Below are 22769 nucleotides of genomic sequence, written 5' to 3'. Positions count from 1 at the left end.
TCCAAAGCCTGCATTTCCTAGCTGTGATCATGCAGTGAGCTCTCTGGGCTCAGTGGGAAAACAAAAGTATCTGGAGCATTGAGTAGTGGGGGGAGAAAGTGGTAATTTTCAGGGTCACTGAAAGAAGCAGGGTTCTTTATAGCTGGTGGCTGGACTGGGGGAAATGCAAGATCTTCCTCCCAGCGGAGACTTCAGAGCAGATTCTAGCTGAGTTACAGAAGAAGTTATAAATGAAAACACCAGTGGAGCTGTTAATGACACCAGAGCCTCTGGCAGAAGGACGGGCAGAAAGTTCTGCTTTCATCCTTTGTGTTTATAATATGGGCCGGAGGGGCAGGGTCTGAAGAGGCTCAAAGGAAGTCAACTCAGAGAAGAAAAGCAAGTGGCCTAAAGCCAAGGGCTCCCACTGAAATGTTCATTTCTAATCAGTCCCTGGGATCCGATTGGGCCCTGCAAAGGCTCTCACTCAGCCAGCCTCAGATCCCACTCACTCTGGAAGGATGGAAGCCGCTGTAGGGTGAGCTGTGGATCTGGCCCGCTGGGTAACAGTGCCGAGAGATTTCAGTTTGGAAAGTGTGTGTTGATAGCGACCAAAGTCCCTCTTGTTGGAGTCTCCATATTCCCTACTGCAGTTCTTACACACTCAGTCCTCAACAAACACACCCTCTGGTGGGTTCATTCCCTTTACTTCTGCCATTGCAAAGGTCTCCATAATGGAGCCTTGTGTCAAATCTAGAGCAAGGATGTGTCAGTAAGGGACAGCTCTGTGTGAGCAGTCAGGGAAAGGGCCTGAAGTTTGTCCCCAACTCCCAGCCCATGCTCCCAAGGAGAGCCAGGGCTTCCCGCTCCACTCCCTTGGGCAACTCTCCCTTCCAGGGGCCACTGCTGGCTACAGGTGTGTAGCTCAATGCCCCCCTGGGCTCTGGACTGCTTGAGGACAGACAGGGTTCTCAGGCAGATAATGCCATGCAGAAGAAACATTTGCTGCACAGCAGTTGGAGGAATGAATTTTGTGAAATGGGAAGGAGGGAAGGAGGGCAGGATTGGGCTCCGCCGCTGTCCTGTCTGAGCAGGAATGCAAGGTTTGTCCCTACGGCGAATTCTTAAGAAAGATGTAAAAATACCTGCTTTTAAACTGTGTATTAGGTATTCTCGGCTGTGTCTACTTTCCACTTTTCTTACATAATTTAGTTTGGAATTGATGCCATAGATGGAATCTTTCCTAACCTCAAGCAATCAGGGAAACGGTCCATGCAGGGTTTGGCATCTGCTGTTGATTATGCATAGTGGAGATGAGATGGGGCTTCCCCCAACCCTACCCTGCACCCCACATGCCTGCAGCCTGGGCCACTCCCGGCAAGAGGGGCTCTGAGACACTTACCCAGCAAGCGCATGAGCAAGAACTGGACCCCGATGGCAAATGACTTTTCCTCCTGATTCACCACACTGAGGAGGAAAGTAGAAAATCAGCAGTGGGAAGGTGCAGGCATGTACTGTCTTCCAGTGAGGGGCAGCCAGCCGCAGAGCAGGTCTCTGCCTGCCCTCACGTGATGCGGCAAGCCACCTCACTGCCTGGATTCCCCTGGCCCAAACACTGCTGTTATGTTAGTGGTTCCTAAGTATGATTCCTGGATCAGCAGCATTGCCTCGGCTCTTGTTAGGAATGCAGGTTCTCAGGTCCTGCGCCTCGTGCATGGACATATCAAGAAGACCTGGAAACTCTAGGGGTGAGGCTGAGCCATCTGTGCTTTCACAAGCCCTCCAGAAGAGTCTGATGGAAGGTCAAGTTTGAGGATCACTGGTCTACATGATTTTCAGGGCTGCCCAGAGTCCACTTGAAAAGAAAGCGGACAGGAGAGGCAGTGAGCGGAGAGAAGGGTGACAGCGGAGTGTTTACAGCAGCAGGCCTGAACAACTCCTTTAGAGCACCTTGTACCAGGAAGAGGCAGCCCTGATGTAATCAGGACCCTGGGCTATCAGCTTCTGTGCACTATTGCAAGAATCCTTTGCCCGGGGCCAGTTCTGTGGGTGTGTGGCCTCCAGCTGCACGGGACTCCACCCGCAGAAGGGCACATGTTTGATTTAATGCTCTACTGTGGCTGTCTTGAAATTCTTAATCATTTTTGAGCCAGGGACTTTACATTTTTTATTTGCACGCGGTCTTGCAAATTAGATAGCTGTCGCTGCCCCTAACCTCCTTCCTTCTACAGGGAGAAGTTTGTTTGGTAGAGGAAGGAGGATCGAAGAGAGGGTGGATGGTCCTGCATCCCAGCTGGGGCGTGGAGCAGAGGACAACCCCTTGCACGCACGAGGTGAAGAGCCCCAAGCTGGCCCGCAGTGGCATGGCTGAGTGACTAGGCTCTGGACTTTGCTCTGAGCACACACCTCTGGGGGGGCGGTGCTTGTTGGGAAAAAGAATTTGGGCCTGAGGGGCCAGTAAGAAGGTGGCTTCCCCAGACCCTGCACGGTGTTTCACCCTCACTACCAACGTTCTGTTAGCACATGGAAAGGGGACATCTTCCAGATCCCCTGTGGGACGGCCCAACAAAGGGATGATCGCTGGAGTGTAGGCTGGGGAGGGTCCCCAGCTGGGGCCCCCATGGAAAGAGCCTGACACAATTCATGCTCTCTTTGTGTCTGCAAGTCCCCCACAACCCCAGTGGCCCGGTCAGTACTAGGTACCCTCCTTGTCTTGGTCTTTAACCTGAGCAGATTCACTCTCAGGTTCTCAGCTGAGTAAACTTGGGAACCCCAGTCTGGCTTTTGATGGAAGTCTGGGGCCCCTTCTGGTGTCTGCCCCTCTGACCCTGACTTTCTCTTGGGTTTGCAATCATTCTCTCTCCTTCCACATCTTCAATTTTGCTGCCAGCCTGCGTTCCCGTGCTGGCTGGGGCCCCGGACTAACACCAATGATGCCTGAGACAAAGTTGTCTTCAAGCCTCATCTTCACAGTAAATGGCATTTATTCTGTCATCTTTTCCAGGAAGATTTATCTGTGAGCCTTTTTGAAATCTTTGGGCCTCCTCTCCAGTTTGATCTCAGCCCCTGAACACACTTAGAAAGGAGACATCTTCTAGAAAAACCCATTGTGTGGTTGAAATGATGTTCTGTTCCATCCTAGCATTCCACAGGGTTTGTCCTCACCCGCTGCTGCCCAGAGACTTCCCTATGAGATTTCCTCCTCCTGTCTCCTCGCCTTTTCATAGCCTCATGCAGACTGTCTCAGGTCAGAGGTTCTACTCTGGTCCACCTGACCCTGGGGTGCAAGAAGGGAACCCCACTGAAGTGCCTTGGGTCAGAGTGCCTGTATGTGGAAAGCACAGGATGGGGGACAGTAAGAAGAGGGGGAGAGTGTAAGCAGGGGCCCTCCTGAGCTCAGTGTCCTCAGCTGGGATGCATGCAGAGCACACACAGGACTCTCCACCTCACCCCTGTAGGCTTTGCAAGGCATAGATGTAATATGATATAACGCGAGGGACCTGTGCTTCTCTGCTGTAATCAAGCCCTTTGTCTTCACTCTGGAGTTTCCTACTTTTTCCAGCTTTCTCAAAATGGCAATAGGAAAAGGAGCTTGGCAGCTCTCGGGTGAGCTTGACAGCGGTTTGTGGATTGAAGAAAATTGGAGATCTTGAGAAGGGGTTGCTTCTGCTTCTTCCTTGTCTCCTGGCCTGCTAGAGAAAACAGGCCCTGGGCACTGAGCTAGCTGTTAACAATTACAATGATTTGCTTAATAGTGATAATCAACCAATATGGAGGGCACCAATTTATAAATCAATCAATCACATAATCCTGACACTAAGGCTTTGAGGTCAATATCGTCTGCACATGAAGTGAGGCTCCTGAGGCTCGGGGAGGTTAGGCCACACCCAAGACTCTCAGCCAGCGTGTGCTGGAGCAGGGACTTTGCCCCTGGCACCAGGGTTCTGAGGCCTGTGTTCCTGCCCGCTCCTGAGGTGTGTGAGGATACAGGAGTGTGGTGGGGAGCAGGAGGGTAATGTAGGCCAGCCTGGGTGAAAAGCTGCTTTCTCCTTTGCAGAAGGAGGTGAAAGGAGGGACGTGCCTTGTAAAAGCCTCGGAAGCAGCAGCTGTGCTGGGATGCCTCTCTCCTTCCTTCCCACCTGGCCAGCCTGACCCTTCTGACCTGAAGACTTGGCCGTGGCTCCTGGCATACTGGGATGGTCTCCTTTTGGGCCTTTCCTCTAGCTCTCACTCTGTCTCTGGAACTTGCCTTATTTTCCTGCCTTGACTTTGTGCATCCAACTCAGTTCTCTTCCTCTCAGTTCTTTCAGGATTTAAAAATAAGCGAATCTGCTAGCATTTCCACAGCGGGGAGCCAGACAGCCTGGCTTTCACATGTGGCTCAGCCAGGCACCAGCCCTGTCTTCCTGGGCTAATGTGGAAGAGGGGTGCTAACACGCCTGTGTCACACAGGTGCTGGGGAACTGAACCGGGACACAGCGTGCAGCTCAGTGCAGAGCTTGGCCTGAGTGCCGATGGTATTATTTGCCTGTATTACCAAAACAGCCTTGTGTGTTGACACTCACAGGACTCTGAGGGCCAGAGAAGGGAGGTGAGATATGTGGGCAGCAGGGTCTAAAGCCAAAGGGAGGTGTGGGGACATGGAAGCCAAGACCAGGGCCCTGGAGCGCCACTCACCGCAGAACCATCATGTAGAGGGGGTTGTGGGAGACACAGGCTATCAGGGCTGCGAAGGAGATGAGGAAGATGGTGGGGAGCAGGAAGCGGGCACAAGGGATGGGGCACGATCCCGTCTTTGCCGAGGCAGACTTCGTGGACACACAGCTGCAGTTCAAATAGACCTTAAAGAGGAAAGGGAGAGAAAAGAGGGGAAATTTGTCTTGATTCACCTCCAAACACTTCCAATATCGATACCAGCTCTGGCCTGAGTCACTCTGGGTTAAATTCTCTGCCCTGCAGGGCACCAGGTTCCCCAGGAGAGTAAGCCTGGATTTGGAGGTGGGGAGAGACAGTGAGCGTCTGAAGGTACCCAGGGACCCCGCCTCCCTCAGTGTTTGGGCAGCAGAAATTGTCTTCGCCAGAACCAGCGTCCAGTGCGGTCTGGGCTCCAGCAGCAGGTGTTAGGCACCTGGACTTAGACCCAATCTAATGCCAAGATCCTACCAGCGGGCAAGATCCCCCCAGCTTGCCGGCCCCCATACCTTGGCTCCTAGGAAGCACAGAAGTGTGTTATGTGCCATATTGCTGTTATCTTCCTGAGTTTGCGTTTTGAACATATAGGTTTTTCCCCCTTACATTATGTTAATTGGTTTTTAATCTTTATGTGTTGTTATTGGAAACTTGCCAAGATTATTTTGGGGAAGGATGAGTCAGAGGTGAGTAAATAAAGATAAGAAAACCACAGAAGCCGCCACAGACTCCTCCAACTTTAAGACCACAAAGGGACCATCTTGTCCAAGCTCCTCATCCTCTCTCTGCCCGAGAGCGCCACAGCCCTCTGCACACAGAGGCAGCTGGGAAGCAGTCTTGCTTTGCCCCTCACGGCAGGGTGGCAGGCAAGTGGGGGCTGGTCAGGCCATGCCCTCCGCAGGGCCACGGGGAACAGGTATGTCCCTATTCTTACGGGAACTTTGGTAGCTCATGGACTTCCACTGCTTTTAGAAGGGACACCTAACTCCTAAGCCTGGCCCCAGCCTGCTCCTGGCCCAGCAGGGCCCACCTGCCGTGTATCTCTTTCCCTACAGCACACTCAGCACAGCCACACCCTGGCCATTGCTCACGCGGCATCGCTTTTCTCCCAGGTCTTCCTAGTTTGTTTCTGCTGCTTATCAGTTCTAATGTCATCTCCTCAGGAAATGGCCCCCAGGCACTCTCTGTCCTACGGAGTTTCTCCCTGGCATGGGTTACTCTCTCACATCGTCTTGTGCTTTTATTGGCAAACTCAGTGAGCAGGGACTCTGCCTGAGACCCACCTCCATGCGCTCCATGCCTGTGGCTGTGCCTAGCACTCATTGTTTGTTGATTAACTAAACAAATGACAAGTCAGTTTGCTGCTGACTGGTCCTGGGAGACCTGGAGTCACAGTTCTTGGAGGGCACAGGACCTCCCCAGGTGAGCACATGAATGTGGCTGCCCAGGTGGAAGGCTGGCAACCAGGAGACACATGGCCTTGAGCCCTGGTGCCCCACACGAGGCCGGCCTCTGCTTCTAGTCATACAGCTGCCTGACTTGAGGCCAGTTGTGAGGGACGCCTGGGAACCGAGGGGTTGAGACAGATGACCTTCTGATCCATGTCACAGAGGCTCTCTGTTCTCAGTGCACCTAGGCGAGTCAGTGAGGTTTCGCAGCAGGGCAAGCATGTAGGACCCAGCAGCACCCCTCAGGACCTTTTGAAATGAGGCTTGAAGGTCTCTTGGTGGAGGGCAAGTGCTTTGACTTGTTCCTGCTGTGAGCATTGTCAGGTCTGGCGCACAAGCTTGTTGGACGTGGGCCAGTCTCTAACTGATTTTGGGCTGGCGGCATCCGGACATGAGCCTAAGGCAGCGGGGTGCAGAGAAGGGCGGATGGAGCCCAGAGGGGGCCAGGATGCGGACAATGAGTCTGGGAGCCTAGAGCAGTCTGCGAGGACACACAGTGGGCTCTAAGACTGCCTGGGGCTCCTCCTGACGCCAGGACCTCAGCTGCGCTCACCAAGTGCTTGGAGCCAGTAGAGCTCACGTTGATGCCGCTGCAGCCGGCATGACAAGGAGAGAGATACTCAATTCCATTGTCTCCGCAGACAGGGTGGAAGATGGAATCCGGGCATGAGCAGTCCCTGCGGCAGGCGGCAGGCTGTGGATGTATAGAACTTGATGTGCTGCCAGCAAAACAGGAAACAAGGAATCAAACAAAGCAAGACCAAAGAAATAATTCTACACTCCAGCCCAGTGTGAGTTCCTGGCCTGGCTAATGGGCCTGTGTGTCTCTGTTTGTCTTGGGCCAGTGCCACCTTGGGAATCAGAATTATGCATGTAGGAGCCAACAATGACTCTGCCACTGTTTGGGGTTACGGCGCCTCTCCATTTCTTCTGACATTTGCAGTTTACACCCACTAATTACTCAGTTGGAAAGCCTTGGTCAGCAAACTCTCTGCCATAGTGGGACTCAAAGTAACCAACCAAGCAAGACTTTGAAGAGAGAAATGACAGATGCAATGGGAGAGTCACAGGCAGTATTTGCCTTCCTTCCCCTTCCAGCCAAGCTCAGGCTGCAGGTAGTGGCTGGGACCACTTGAGGCAGCCGTGGCTGTCACTGGTCACTTCTGGGCCATATAGATATTGTCCAGTTCACCCCACCCTCCTGAACTTCAACCCAGGGGATTTCACTGGTCTGCCTGACTGTTCCCATCATCCCTCATAGCTGACATTCATGGTCTTTGGGGGAGGTTGCAATAGAGGTTGATAAACTATAGTGCAGAGGTTTGCTGAAATACTACTGCTAATGATAGGTGCTATTTGTGGGGCATCTCCTATGTGCCAGGCACAAGACCTGACTTGGAGACACTGCACCTCATACTGGTCACTGAAATAAGTCTTCAATTAATTATTCACAGTCATGCACAGTCATTGAAATAAGTCTTCAATTAATTATTCACAGTCATGCACAGTCATTGAAATAAGTCTTCAATTAATTATTCACTTTTTGTGGATGAGAAAACTGAAACTTAGGTAAGTTAAGTAACTTCCTCCAACTAATAAAGAGCGCCGGGACTCAAACTCGGGCCAGTTTGATGACAAAGCCCGTCACTAACCTCCCCTTGAAAGCCACCAAAAAGCCTGAAGGTGTCTATGCTTCTCTCAGTCCATGACCAACCTATCGAGAAGCGGTGTGGTCCCTACCTTGAGCCACCCTCCTTTCCCCATACTCTTCCCTCCTTCATCCACCCAAGACAGAGGAGGTTATTTCAAAGAGAAAGAGAAAACACTGAGGCTGAGAGGTGCAGTGTCTCCAAGTTGGGTGTCCTCATTAGGCAGAGTTCAGAAGGGAAGGTTGCTGCGAGGTGGCATCCAGGGGAAATGAACATGCTCCCTGCTCCGTGTGCCCCTTCCTGAACATGAAGCCAGACTCAAAACCTCTGGCCTGTACTGGTTTATGCATACTGACAGGTAGACGTCACCTGCCCCTTCCTCACTTGCTCTGATTTTTCAAAGTCTTTCATTGTTCTCTTCTACATGTTTTCACGTTTCTTCTCTTTCTTCAGTAGCTCAGTGAGATTCTGTAATTTTAGCTGGCTCAGAGCTGATGCTAAACATAGCATATTTCCTGGTTTCTGGGGCTCAGGTTCACCCTGAAACCAAACTAATTGGTTTTGGGCCCTTCTTAAAAAAAACAAAACCTTAACTCTGATTGCTAGTGGCCTGCTAGGACCCTGTGATCATCTCATAATAGAGCATATTATTTAATACCTGATTTCCTAAGTGGCTACATGACAGCTCACATCAAAAGTGAACAGGGAGAGGTGAACGGAGGAGGTAGAAAAGAAGGCATGGGCTCTGTAGCAAAGGGTATCGCCGCACTCCTTATCCCCATTACCTGGGAGGGTAGACCTCGGCCACAGCCGGAGTGGAGCAGCCCATGAAGAACAGAGGGATGCAGAGGAGCATGGAGATGGTGATGATGGTGGCAGCCACTCGGGGCATGGTTTGCAGAGGAAAAACAAAACGCTTCATGAGGATTCCTCCAAACAGCATCCCCAGGGCTGCAGCAGGGAGGTTTACAGCACCTACAGACAGAGAAAAGGAGCTGGTCTGAGTGCGCAGCCTGGGAGCACTAAGATGGACCGGCAGGAAAGGCGTATGAAGGAACACTAGAGAGGTTGAATTATAACAGTAGTTGCTGGCATCAAGTGAGCGTTTACTATTTTCCAGGCACATCTAGAGCGTTATCCTCACTAGAGCATTTTCCTGCCATGCAGAGGCAAAAGGAAGCAGAGCCCTTGCCGCCCAAGAAATGTGGGTTGAATGTGGATTTATTAAGCATCTTTAATTATCTGGCCCTCTCTGCATCCTGGCTGTGACCACATGGGCTTAGTAGGGCAAGGGACATGACTCCTGACCTGCCAGTCAGTGACAGAAGGCCCGAAGGGGATGCCATAGCCACAAAGGAAGTCAGGGGGACAGGGGAGTCATCCTCAAATCTCATGTACTGACCACCTTGCCAAATCCATAGGGTCAAATTCACCTAGTAACGTGGTTGGGCCCAGTTATTCACTTGGACACCTGGTGGGACCACATCCTCAGCCACAAAAAATGCTGATGTTGGGCCCTGCCTTCATTCTGGTTCCACTGACCTACGTGGGGCTGAGCGCCTGAGCTGTGTAGAGCTCTCCTGTCCTAATGTCCACTTGGGTTGAGGATCAGTCTTAACAAAGCAAATGTGTTCATGTTCTTGAAGGAGAAGGGAAGAAACCCAGGGAACTTTTGTTTTCTGACCCCAACTGCATTCCCCTCTCTCCTCTATTGACCCCAGTGATGTCATCAGCTGGGTCAGACGTGCAGCTCCTTGGCTGGGAGGAAGGCAGCCTCCAGCCTCCACCCACTCCTGAATGGAATAATAAGAGTCCCAGAAATCTGCCAAGAACATTCTAAATTGCCAACCAGGAAAAATGTCCTTAAAATTCTTTCTCCTGGGCAAGTCCTCTGTCTCCAGTCTGTATCCGGTTCAGCCTTTGAGTGTCCCTGGGCAGACAGTGGAGTACCCAGGCCTTCCCTTGGGGGTGCCACCCAGCTCCCACTGCACCCTCTGGACCCACCAATGAGAAAGTTGGCATAGGCTGCGGAGGCGCCATACTGCTTCTCTAGGAACTTGTTGAGGAACGTGGAGAGGCCGGCGATGACAGAGGAGAAGGTGCACTGGGCCAGGACCACCAGTATGAAGAGCGGGTTCATGAGCAGCCTCAGGAAGATGCGGGGGAACCCTACGAGCAAATTGTCGTCAGAGGCCAGACCTGGGCCATTCTGGCTACTTCTAGAGGGGCCACTGCCTTATATCCTCCCTCCAGATGACTCTCCTGTGGAGCAGAATTAGCGGCACCAAGATGTGCAGTGGCCAGTCCTGGAGCACACAGCCATTGGACTGCCCATGCAACATGCTCATGGGCTATGATGAGGAAGTACCAAGCAATGGGCAATGAGATAGAAATAGGACTACCGCTGTTTCCCCCATGAGGAAGGGAGGAAGTGTGGGCCAGACCATGGGGTGGGAGCAGAGATCGCCTGCCTGAATTTGGTTCTGCCTGTAGCTGTGAAGAAGTGACTGGCAGGGTTCTTGCAGAAGCCCTCCTGAGTGCAGGTCACCTTGGAGGTGGGCCTACAGTCATGGGCCACCTGCTCTGACTGTCCCTGGCCATCCCCCCTCCCCAGGTTGCTGCTGGGTAAGTCCATTACTTTTAATGAAATCCAACAGGGAACCTCTTGAACTGAGCTCCTCCATCTTTCTTGCTCCATCCTCTGTAGCAGGAGAACCCTGGAGGCAGAAGAAGGAGTGCGTGTTAACAGCCCTTCCCTGGGCTCACGACCCTTTGGTCTCAGGGCTCAGGGCTGGCGGGTGTGTAGAGGAGTGCGTCCAGAGAACACACTCTTGAAGCAAACACCACTTGTATTTTTTTGAGCCTGGTGTGCCTTGGCTGCAGACCAGCATACACATGTGCCAATGCCTTCTGCAATGCCTAAGGGCGTCTTATTTCATATCTAACTTTCACATGACTGATGCCAAAGGTGTCTTTCTTGATCCCACTCCTTGTCTGTATGTCACGGTTACACTTCTCTCTGGTCCTCAGGTTCCAAGGACTTCTGGCTTGTGGGACACTGAGATCTAGAAGGCACTGTTTTTAGCCTCTCTTTCTTCTCTCTGGGGCCCTTGCTTCCTCCTGGGCCTGTGGTGAATTCCGCTCAGGGCTCTGTTCTAGCCCTTCCCGGGCACCTTCTGGGCCCATACCCTCCTGAACCTGCGTCCTTCTGAGAGCAACAGCCCCAGTCCCAGGCCCCAGCTCTGGAGCATCACACAGAGTTCTAAGTTCTGCCACTGCGAGGATCCTGCAGAGGGCTCAGTGCAGGAAGAGGCACTCCAAGCCCTGAGTTCTTACTCCACGCTGAGCACTGGGCACACTCCACACATGTTGTCTCTCATCACAGCTTTCTTCTAAGATAGCTACTCTAGTGGTCTTGAGTGTTCTCCAGAAGAGAGAGGTCTGGAACAAAGCGCCTTGCCTGAGGCCACTCAGCTGGTTTATAAGTAACACAGGTGCACTCAAACCCAGGTTACGTGACACCGCCCAAACCACCAGGACTCACTGCCAACCTCTAAAATTCCTCCCTAAGACAAGCCAAGTGCTTCTGCCCCACCCCTCCACCCACAGGTCAGGCTCATTTCATCCACCTCATTGCCAAGCACTGAGCTTTACTTTGGACTCAAACCTGAGTACAGATATGATCTCCTTCTCCAATCTGGCCCGCTGCTGGGTCCTTCACAGCTGCCCTCCTGAAACATCTGGCCTTGGCCTTGTCCCAACTCTCTGACAGCCATGCCCTGCCTCAACTGTGTGCTCCATGTCTCACCTGAACTTCTTCAGACCTTCCTCACCCCCATCTTAACCTAGCTTCCCTGTTGCCAGCAGGTGACCACCCAGTCACTACAGTGCCCGGGACCTCATGGGATACGTGTGCGTAGATGCATCAGCCTCATCAAGTCTCAGTTACAGTCTTCTCTTCCCTGTTTTCCATTGCCATCCTGCCCTGATTCTTTTCCCCAGATAGGACTAGAAGATGCTTGGGTTGTCACCCTCCTCTAAATATTCTCCACTTTCCGCCCATTCTCACACTGTCTGTCCAGTGCTCAGAGGCCCCCTTCTTAGTCTGACCTACTCAGCTTTTATGGACTCTTACCTCTTTAGCCCATTTTAGACAAACTCAGTGTTTCCCAAACTATGTTCCTTGGAACCCTCTAAAGCTCTGAGAAGTTCTCTGGCATGACCCTTGTTTCAGTATCACCTGGAATTTGCCTAACCTGCTGTAGTTTTTCAGTTCTATTTATTGTCTATGTCTGCCTCTCTTTCTTAAACTCATACAGGTAGAGTCATGGGCTCTCAGAAACTTACATCTGTTCCTCTGGGCATCGTGCGAGGAAAGAAGAAAAAGGGGAAAGAAGTGAGAATCAAACAAGCTGAAGAAATGAGCAGGCCCAGCCACCAGGCTCCAATCCATCGAGGGTCACTTGGACTCAGGTTAACTTTAGCTGAAGAGAAACAAAAGAATACAAGTGTTCATTGAATAAATGCATCTTCTCACATTACTGGAAAGAGAAGTGTTATTCAGGGAGTGTTCTATTGACTGCTCTCTTCAGTGAAGAAGAAGCAAACCATGAGCTAGACCCTTGGCCAGGACAACATTCCCTCTCTAGACATTCTGGTTTTGCCAGAGAACTGAGGCCACCACACACAGAGTTGAGCATGAGCAGATCCACAGACTGAAGGGGCAGTATGTTCCCCTCACTGATTTTGTTCCAAGCCCTTGGCAGAAGTAATGGTGAAAAGAGTGAATTCCCATGGTCCAGACCCTACACACTTTATGTCTGTTATCCTGTGGGGCTCATGGAGGAGGTCTTAAGGTAGATATTACATGTATTCACTTCTAGCCAATCAGGAATTGAAGGTCTGAGTGTTTAAGTCTCTTGTCCAAGGTTAAGGCTAATAAGTGTCATTTCATTGGCCAATTTCAGCCCTATATCTTCTGGGTGCGGAAACCTATGCTCTTAACCATGGAACTCTACTACATACAGCTCAGCTTTATTGATCCTTCTTAAGAAAGGGGTCTGAGGAAGCAACCACCAATAGCATGGGCTGCCTGGCAGTCAAGGGTGAGTCCTTTCCCTGGCCACTCTCCCTACACATCTGGAAGTCTTCCCTTGCATTTGTCTGTGCAAAATAACTGTGGGCATAGGGAGAAGAGAAGATGGCAGAACAGTTCACAGTCATACAGTGATAGGCATCCCTGGGCACTTTCCCAGGTGGCCTGGGAGCTCAGTTACTGGTTTCTTTGGGCAGAAGTCAGGGACCAATTTAGGAAGTGCCAACAAAAAGCCAAAGATGGCTTGATCTTGAAGCATAGGCAATTGACACTGTGATGTAACAGCCCCTAGGGATAGGAGCCTAAACTCTGACAGCAGGTCAGGTTAGGGTCTGCCTGATTCTTTGTGAGACAAGCAGGGCCTGCCTGTGTGCCAGGCACTGGTGGGGCTGCTCTTCATGAGAGTCTGGCTCGGTCCCACCTCCCAATGCATCCTCAGGAAAATGTCAACTTCAGACAGTTCCACGCTTCCCACCTTCTTGGCTGTATTCAAGTAGCTTCCTCCCTCCCAACACCACCACTACAGATCCCACCCATCTGTCATGGCTTCACACAGACATCACAGTTCCAGAATTCCTCCTTGACTGACTCATGCAGGAGTGTTCTCTCCTGCTCTTAAACTTCCAAAGTGGTCAGGCATGGTGGCACATGCCTGTAACCCAGCATTCTGGGAGGCGGAGACAGGAAGATCATACGTTTGAGCCCAGTGTGGATAATTTAATATCTTAGAGAGACCCTGTCTGAAAATAAAAATAAAGGTATGGTGATATAGCTAAGGTATAAATAATGTAGCTAAGGTGTAATGTAGTAATGTAGCTAAGTAATGTAGCCAAGGTATAATAAAAGTATGGTGATATGCTAAGGTTCTAGGTTCAAACCCCACCACAACAAACAACATTCAACCCAACCAATCAAAGACACACAAACTTCCAAAGCACTTTTCTATTCCCTCTGCCACACTGCCAACCTTTCCTGTCTTGTGGGAGGTTGGGGGAATACAAGACATGCCCATAGACAAGAAGACTTTGCTGAGCTGGGTGCCATGATGCACACCTGTAATACCAGCTACATGGAAGGCTGATGCAGGAGAACTGCAAGTTTAAAGCCAGTTGGGACAACTTGGCAAAAACTTAGTGTCTTAGGAAAAAAAAAAAGAGCGAGAGGGCCTGGAGATGTAGCTTGGTGTTCTGGTCCTCTAACTGTTAATTCAGCACCTGTGCCTGGTGTGTAGACTATAGTTTCTCATTCTAAGATTCTCGGTGATTTAGTCCATACCATTTTTGGAAGAATATGAGCTCACAGCTTAGCATACATTAAGCTTACTCTAATCTTTACAACTGCTATATTTTTACTAGCATTTACAGACGAGGTAACTGAATTTCAGAAAGATCAAGTTACTAAGACCTCCTCAGCTAGTAAAAGGTGGAAACAGGATTAGACACAACTCTGGTGCCCACACAGGGCAAAGGCACCATGTCACACTCTTCTGGATGAGTCATAATCCACAGGTATATCTTATGCAGTGTCTCCTTTTCCTTTGAGAGTTCTTATTAATTCTTTTGTTTTTAAAAAATCAGAAGCATCTTGAAAAACCAGAGAGCTACTTTTAATGTCACCAGTAAGATGGGCAGTTGTGGAGGCCATTCCCACCACAAACTTCTTGAGGGTAAGAAGTGTATTTGCCCCAGCAGCTCATGCCCGACAGGACCCAGCATGAGCCCTGGTGAGGGGAGGCACAGACTCTGCTTCTGGCTGCCTGAAGGACTGCAAGAGGGAGCGGGCAGGAGGCAGTGAGCATCTGTAGTTGAAGCTTCACTCTCTGCCCTAATGAGATGGGAGGTGGGGTGGGGATGTTTTATGGAATTGCACGCACTCACCTGTGTCAATCCTGCCATAGTCCACAAAGATCTGCAGCATGACCGAGCCCAGCAGGTACCCAAAAGCCGGTCCAAACACAGCAATGGCAAATAGGATGGCTGGAAATTGAAGCAAGGGAAAGCATGCTGAGGGGGACTGAGAAGGTTGGGCAGCCATAGGCTTCTAAACTGAGGAGGATTCCTGACACATCACCCATTTATTCCTTGGCTGTAACAAGCCCATACCTAGGGCACCTCCCATGGAGAAAGCCATAACTACTCAACATGCCAAGACTTATAGCATCAAGCCTGCTTTTCCTCCCGCACCTGCCAGAGAGACCTGCTGGATAGGAAGGAAACAGCCCTCATCCATGTTTACAGTGCCAGCCCAGGGGTGTGTTGATGAGTGAAGCTTCCTGCTGGCACAGTGCTAGTGACCCTGGCAGGAGTTTCTGGGGTCTGGTGTGGGGCGTGGGCCTGAGGGTGCTCAGTGTGGCTGGTTCTAAGGAAAGGATTTGGGCATTTGGATGGCCATCTGCTGTTTGCCATGCATGTACTTGTCTGAGGTGAACAGGCCCTAAAGTAAAATGTGTGTCTCAGCTCTGATCACAGGGCTGGACAGCACCAGGGATTGCTACCGCCTTTCCCCCAAAATAAGACCTAACCATAAAATAAGCCCTAGCATGCTTTTTCAGGATGCCTAAAACATAAGCTCCACCCCCCCAAAATAAGCCCCAATAAAGATGTCTGTCCACTCAGGTGGACACATTTAATATATCCATTGCAGTACATGATAGATGCATTGAATTATAAAATAATATTACTATAAATAAATACTATTATTGCCAGTAATACTTAAATGATAATATGTTATAATTAAGTACTTGTAAAGTACTTAATTATGGGTGCCTTTCGATAAGAGGTAACACCTTTGTAAACAGATGAGTTCAAGCCTTATTGCCAAAAAGCCAACTGGAGTACAGACTCATGCACAAACAAAGTGCATAGTTCATAAAGGACGGATGTGGGTGTATCATATGAATCTTCACGGTTCAATACAGTATTGAACCACAGTACTACAAGCAGGCTCTGTGGGCGAGAAGTGCCCACGTAAGGAGGGCGCTGTTGCTGGCTGTGAGAGATTGGGGCCAATGGTTCTATGTGATACCGAGTCCCAAGAAATTTAGGCCAGAATTAGGGATTTGGAGAGTTATGATGATGCTCCAGAGAAAGATGCCATCACTGTATTTGAATAAATGCAGGTTTTTGTACATGAATAAATGTAGATTGTTATACATGAAAAAATAAGACATGCCCTGAAAAGAATCCCTATGGAATCTTTCGGAGCAAAAATTAACATGAGACCCGGTCTTACTTTTGGGGTATTGGTTTAGGACCCACACCACACCCTGCATGGGGCTGAGTGGGTACAGACGCTAGCTCATGTAATACCACAGACAATCTTAACTCCATCTGCAGGCACCATGCAGCTGGGGGTGAGTTGGCACTGGCACCAGGTCAGCCTGACTCCCAGAACTCTGCACTCATTCACTGTGTTATAGGAAGAGAACTTCAGATCGCTTTTATCCCCCAGGGCTTCAGCAAGTGCTGTGTCCTGGACCCTCCCCACAGTCCAAGCTGAGCCCGTGACTCACAGATGTACAGGGGTGAATTGTTGGGCTCTGCGAAGTCGTCCACATAGGAGATCCCAAACGGCTGAATGGGCACGGTGCCGATCCCGGCCAGCAACTGTGCGATCACCATCAGGCCCCACATGCTGCTGGTCTCCTTCTGCACATCCTGCACGGTGTTTGGGCACTTACCAGGGGCTGGTTTATGCAAATGCTTCTGGCAAAGCTCTGCCTGGACATGGCTAAGGTTCCCTGCAACGAGAGTGCCCAGTGGTGACCATCACCCCAGCCTCCTGGTCCTACCAACTGACGTCCAATCCCAGCCTTTCTTCTAGATCTCCAGGGCAGGGTCCCTGAGCATCGCCCCACCTGCTTAGCTGGCTGGAGGGGCCCTGGAAACCAAAGTGAGAGGGAGCAGACTGGGTGACCACAGGGGCAGTCCTGCCCAGGTGGAAGTGGTATTGTCTTCTGATGCTGTCCGTCCTTTCTCCTCCACAGGTGCTGGTGGAGAGCCAAACATGAGGGACAGATATCTCCATGGCAGGAAAGGGCTGCCCACCAGATAAGATAAACACATAGTATAGGAAGGTAAGGAATTGGTTTCATCCCTAGGTAGCTGTGTGTTATGGTTGATTTATTGTGTCAATTTGAGAAGTTCAAAAGTTCAACTTTAAACTTTAAAGTGATTCAGCAGGGGACCTGGGGTCCTTGCTTTGTGAACATGGTCAGCTTGTGGAAGAGGAAAGCACAGAGATGGTGTGAGCTTGGACAGATAGCTGAGATGCAATATAAGAAAGAACAGAGGCTTCCCCCCCATTTTTGCTCTTGCTGCTTTTACTGTCTTGTGTCGCCTTGAACTGTTGCCCCCTGCCATGTGCCACTCTGCCTTGGAGCCAGCCAAGTATGGACTGAAACCTCCACAAACTGTGAGCCAAATAAACCTTCCCTTCCTTAATTCTGGGCATCAGGTATTTTGTCTCAGCAACAAGAGAAAAGTAACCAAGACACTGTGTACTGTTGAGCAAATTTCTAGTTCTTTCTGAGCCTCAGTTTCCCTTGAAACAGAGACTGTAAGGTAGTTGATATGGGGATTCCATAGGAGCCACTGAGAGGTAGAAGGCTGTTACTCCAGAAGGGCCTGGCAGGTGAGACTGGACACTGTCCTCAGCCAGCAGGCCTGGTGGCTGTGCCTGCCCTCTGGAAGAAAGGCTGGTGTGGCTCAGTAACCCTGCGAGGCTCCCCTTCTCGGGACAGCACTTTAGTCTGGAAGAACACAAGAATTAAATACTGCTGAGAGACTCTGGAGAGGTCTGACTTACCCCCACCCCACTCAGGAATCCTTCCATCAGCACTAACCCTGTCCCACACCCAGACATGGTATGGTGCTGGCAGACTCATGCCGATTCACAGTGGGAGGTCCTGGTGGCCAAGGGCCTGAAAGGTCAACAGATGTTGGAAGGGATGGGGTGGGAACTGGGGTCTGGGTTCTAGTCTTGGATCTGTTACTTTCTCTGCCAATGTCCTTGACTTGAAAAGATCATCGATTCTAGCAAGAGGCCAAGCACAGAAGAGGGTAGGAGGCCCTAGTGGGCAGGTGGGCAGGTGGGCTCACCATCATCCACTGTCCTTGTGGTAGCAGCCTCTCAGGACACCACACAGTGCTAGCCCTGAGACTGAAATGTGAGCAAGTAGCGTGGTCCCCATGTCCTTCTCAAGAGCGGATGTGCAAGTTCAGACTGAGGGCTGTGGTGGTTGCCTGGCCCAGGATGGAGTCAGACACACACACAAACCGACCTGACCCAGGAAACTACCACTCATACAAACGAGCACGCACCCTCCTCTACTGGCTCCTGTGGGCCCACTTTGACCAAATGGATGAATTTCTAAAAAGCCAACATATACTTAGGGTCCCTCGATAAAGGGGCTGCTGCTGAGTTTCCAAATAGGTATTTCTTTCCAAAGATTCAAAACATTTTCAGGTACATTTTATATGAAGAAATGAAGAGTCTGAGTTCCCTGGAACCTGTCACCAGTAAGCATGCTGGCTGAGTCATCCTCCTTCATGGGACAGTGGCTCTCTGTAGCATATTGCTGCAGAAGCAGTGGGGTGGCAGAGCCAGGTCTGTGTTATATTCAGGAATAGTTTAAAAGTTACTTAAAGGCAAAGGACAATATAGGAAAGAGGTGCAAATAATTGGACCTTGTTCCTAGTATGGCCGATGAAGGACCCTGAGTAGGCCAAGTAGCGTTTTCTCAGAAGTGGTGTAGGTGATGCTTGTTTTCCAGGGGATGCTCAACACCAAGCCTGAAGGGATATCAGAGCCATGATTCACTCTCTTTGCTCACTGTTACTCAGCCACAGCGCCTGGGTGGGCCCTGCGCTTAGGTGGAAGATGTGGAGGGGGTGGGAAGGCACAGGCAATGCCCTTACAAACTCTTCAGCTTACTGGGGTCTGCAGATCCTGGAGAGGGCAGCCATGATATTGCTTGATTAAATCAAAATCACCATGAGATACTTTACACTCAATAGGTCAGTTATTATAGAAAAAACAGCAAACAACAAATGTGGGCAAGGTTGTAGAGAAATCAAAAATAGAATTACCACGTGGCCCAGATGTTCCACTTCTGGATATATACCTAAAAGAATTGGAAGCAGAGACCTGAACAGATATTAGTACTCCTACATTCACAACACCATTATTTATAATAATCGAAAGGGAGAAACAACCCAGCTATCCATCGAGGGATGAATGGAGAGACAAAATACGGTATGAACAATGGAACATTATTCATCCTAACAAGGAAGAGAGTTCTGACACTGTTGTAATATGGATGAGCCCTGGGGACATTGTGCTAAGTGAAATAAGCAAGGGGCAAAAAGACAAACACTGTATGACTGCCTGGACAGACGGTATCTAAAGTAGTCAAATTCATAGAAACAGAGTGAGGAATGGTAGTCTTCAGGCTCGGTGAGAAGGGAATCATGTAGAGTTTGCATGACAGTGAAAATATACTTAATGCCACTGAGTGATACATTTAAAATGGCTAAATGGAAATTTTTATGTTACATATACTTCACCACCATTGAAAAAATTGCCTGGCAGATACTGGGAGAGGGTGCCAGAGACTGAATGGAAATGGTAGAAAACCCAGAGTTGTAGGGAGGGGGCTGCTAGAGAAAGAAGCCTCCTAAACCAGGACCCCACAGGCTTAGAGGAGGACAGGGACACAGGGGACTGCTGGGGAGCAGAGGAACAGCAAGCGCAGCAGCTCTGAGGTGGAGGCCACGCTCGGTGAGAAGTGAAGTTCGTCTGGGAAGAGCACTGACTGGTGCTCAGAACACCAGAAGGGTGCAGACCTTGAGGCAGGCAGTGCAGACCCTGGGGGATTAAGGCTGCGTTTCAAGGCCCAAGCATGATGGGGAGAGTTGCTCTGTCAGAGGTGTCCTGCTCTGACAGAGCAGGAGAAGCGAGGTGGTCGGGCAAACAGCTACCTTTGGATAAACCTGCGTTCTTTGTCTCATGAAGTGGAGTGTGTGGACTGCAGGGCTGGGCTGTGTGAATGTGGGTGTGTAAGACGTACAGGGCCGGGCGATTATAGGAGAAGCTCCCCTGGGGAAGCAAAGGGCCAGAGAACAAGGGTTTCTTTTAAGAGTGCTCATTCTTGATATGCTGATTCTTGTCGTTTTCCTACAGTCACATTTCTTAGAACTTCGTGGCAGCAGAAGCATTTTTGTGGGATATTTAATGGTCAGCAAAGATCGTAAAAATGTTGACTGCCTCATTAAGCCTTCACATGGCACATTGCGTGGTCCACCAAGGCCACGGAAATGTTTGTGGGGTTTCACCTAATGCAGCCAGTATCCAAGCAGAGTTCTCTGGGGACCACTTCACTGTTATTAACTTTAGAAATGTCAGATTACATGTCAGAAACTGCTTTTATTAAAAAATGTGTATTTTTTAAAATCGTCAGTTGGCCCCAATTACATCCAAGTCTCCTGAGTGCCTCTTGGCCAGCGCTGTACTGCCTGTTGATTCACTATTCCTGATCACTCCCTTTCCCTTCAGCCGACCTGACCGGGTCTCAGCCTGACCCACTTCAAGCCTCACACCTGTAAATAGAGAGGGTTGAATGCAGCGAGGCTTCTTCCTCCATGGGCACTGCTCTCTGTGGAGCAGCAGCTGGCCGGCCTGAGGGCCGGGGTCAGGATCTGCTGCCTGGCCACGTACCAGAACAGGTGCTTACATCAGATTCAGAGTCAGATGTAATGTGAGATCGGGAGAGCTCTAGCCCAGGATGGGCTGCACTGAGTGTTCTCCCTTGAGAACAGGACCTTCTAGAGCTGGGAGCGTTAGGCACTCTTAAAATAAGCGGATAGAGATAGGTGAGTGTCAGGGGCAGGAAAGAGGGAGAGAAGAGGCTTTGCAGAAGGACCATCCCGCAGGCAGGCTTTCCTTTGCAAACACCGAGAGTGGATGGGTCCTGCAGATAGAACTGGGGGCTTTGGCTTTCTGGGCTCCATTCCCCTACCACCTCTTCTCTGGAGCAGAGCTCTCAGCTTTCTTCAAGAGCTCAAGCCCATGAAAGAGAAAACCAACAACCCCACCATCTCACAGGTCTTACACCTGGTGACCCTCTCTGCAGCTCCTCCGGGGCTGCTCGCTCCAACCTTCCCACTGTGTTACATCCCGTGCATGGAAAGGTCAGAGCGATGCCTGCCTACAGCCACCACACAGGTCCCCTCTGTCTTGGAAGGTTGAAGGGAGGGAGGGGCGTCTGCGTTCGTTAGTGTATGTTGGTCTGTTTCTCATCTTCCCTGAGGCAGACTTCTGGAAGACTCCAGTTCTTCAGAGCACATTCTTTTTCCCAAAGGACACCAGAGGCCTGGCTTTGCCAGTTTTCATAGGACTGTGAAATGTAACTGAAAACAGGCAGGGCCCTACCCCCTCCTCCTGCTACCCCAGCCCCACCCCAGCAGCATGTGGGATTGAGTCAGCTTTTTGACTTACCCCAAAATTTACATATGCAGAATTTTCCTTCTAATTACTGGATCTCTCAGCAGGTAGGAGACTGTCCAGAAGGTCTCTTTTCCTACAGTGGAGCCCACAGGGATGGGGTAGGTCTGGAGAAGACAGGTCTGACCACTTCATTGCTCCAAGCTCCTTCCCACCCCTCCTACGGCCAGGCTGAGAGTGCTGCAAGGTGGTCATGGGCATAATAGCTCCAAAGTCTGGAGCTGGGTTAGAGAGGACCCTAGAAGGATCAACATGAGAAGGCTATTGCAAATAGTGCTTCCTCTGACTAGTCATGCTGTCCTTCTGTAGAGCAAGGAAAGAAATTTGCCAGGAAACAGGAAAGCAGCAGCGAGTCCTGGTTCAGTCATGGTCCTTGAGAGCCACCATTCCTCCCACTCAGAAAGGGGTGTGACTGGTAACTGGGAGCTTGTGGAAGAGTAGAGTAAAATGAGGAGGAAGTTAGCAATCTTAAACCCCAGAGGCAATCCGTAAGACAATGGAGATCGGCAGAGGTGCTCCCAGAAGATGCCAAGCCCTCAGGCTACCAGCACAGCTCCTGGAACCCCTTTCAGAATGCGATACTCTGAAGGACCTATTTCCTCATCCTCCTAAATCTAGCTCCTTGATAGTTCTTCCTGAAACTCTGGCAACACCCACTGGCAGCCTTGGAACAGGCTGTCCGGAACTCACTCATGCTGTGAGATCTCAAAGCCGTTTGTAAATCGGGCTGCTGCAGATTAGAAGTGATCAGGTTCACAGCGGAGTCTTGACTTGTTAATCCATAATGCCCCTGAGATACATGTTCTATTCCAACTAAGGTAAGCCTTTGTTTACAAATGATTTTTATAGGTATTGCATTTTGAATTTCATCTTGGGAAACCAGGAGGACATAATCTTCTGCCCCAGCAAAAAAAATAGCGTCAGGGTTGCCAGCCTAGAGGAGAACACTGTGGGGCTATGGAAGAACTTATTTTGAAGCCAGACGGACCAGGGGCAAATTTTGGTTCTACTGCTTATGAGTCAGTAGGGCTCTCTGAACCTCAGTATCTTGAACTCCACAATAGATAGAATACCTTTCTAAATATTCCTATGATGATTAAAAATAATGAGTAAAGTAAAATAATAGCTATGATTGACAGCAATTAATTATTTCAAAATAGCTGGGAGAAAGAATGTTCCCAATGTAAAGAAATGATAAATGTCTGAGATGACAGGTATACCAGTGAAGCTGATTAAACAAATGTATTGAGGTGTCCTACTGAGGTAACATAGTAGAAATAGAAATAGATAAAAGATAAATTTAATTTTTAAACTATACTTTTTAAAAAAACTGCATCTTTAGGACACAAAGTTACTCAAGGTTATAATTCCTATTTTTCCCATTCGAGGAAACTTCAGAAATTCCTG

The 22769-nt window shown here is 50.0% G+C and overlaps 1 protein-coding gene across 1 annotated transcript in view; it reads right to left on the bottom strand.

The window, feature by feature from the left end:
- Slco2a1 (solute carrier organic anion transporter family, member 2A1) overlaps window positions 1–22769 on the bottom strand; it is a 79551-nt gene that overhangs the window by 4007 nt on the left and 52775 nt on the right. The window contains exons 4-12 of the mRNA XM_013505788.1: window positions 16372–16599; window positions 14738–14836; window positions 12113–12249; window positions 10404–10482; window positions 9770–9934; window positions 8551–8740; window positions 6670–6835; window positions 4657–4820; window positions 1382–1446 (exon numbers count right to left, since the gene is read on the bottom strand). Coding sequence (XP_013361242.1) covers window positions 1382–1446; window positions 4657–4820; window positions 6670–6835; window positions 8551–8740; window positions 9770–9934; window positions 10404–10482; window positions 12113–12249; window positions 14738–14836; window positions 16372–16599 — 1293 coding nt within the window. The remainder of the gene's footprint in view (window positions 1–1381; window positions 1447–4656; window positions 4821–6669; window positions 6836–8550; window positions 8741–9769; window positions 9935–10403; window positions 10483–12112; window positions 12250–14737; window positions 14837–16371; window positions 16600–22769) is intronic.

The sequence above is a fragment of the Chinchilla lanigera genome, unplaced genomic scaffold (genome assembly GCF_000276665.1).
Source record: "Chinchilla lanigera isolate Chin_1 unplaced genomic scaffold, ChiLan1.0 scaffold00100, whole genome shotgun sequence".
Classification (NCBI taxonomy): Eukaryota; Metazoa; Chordata; class Mammalia; order Rodentia; family Chinchillidae; genus Chinchilla; species Chinchilla lanigera.
This window is presented reverse-complemented; position numbering and strand designations above follow the sequence as displayed.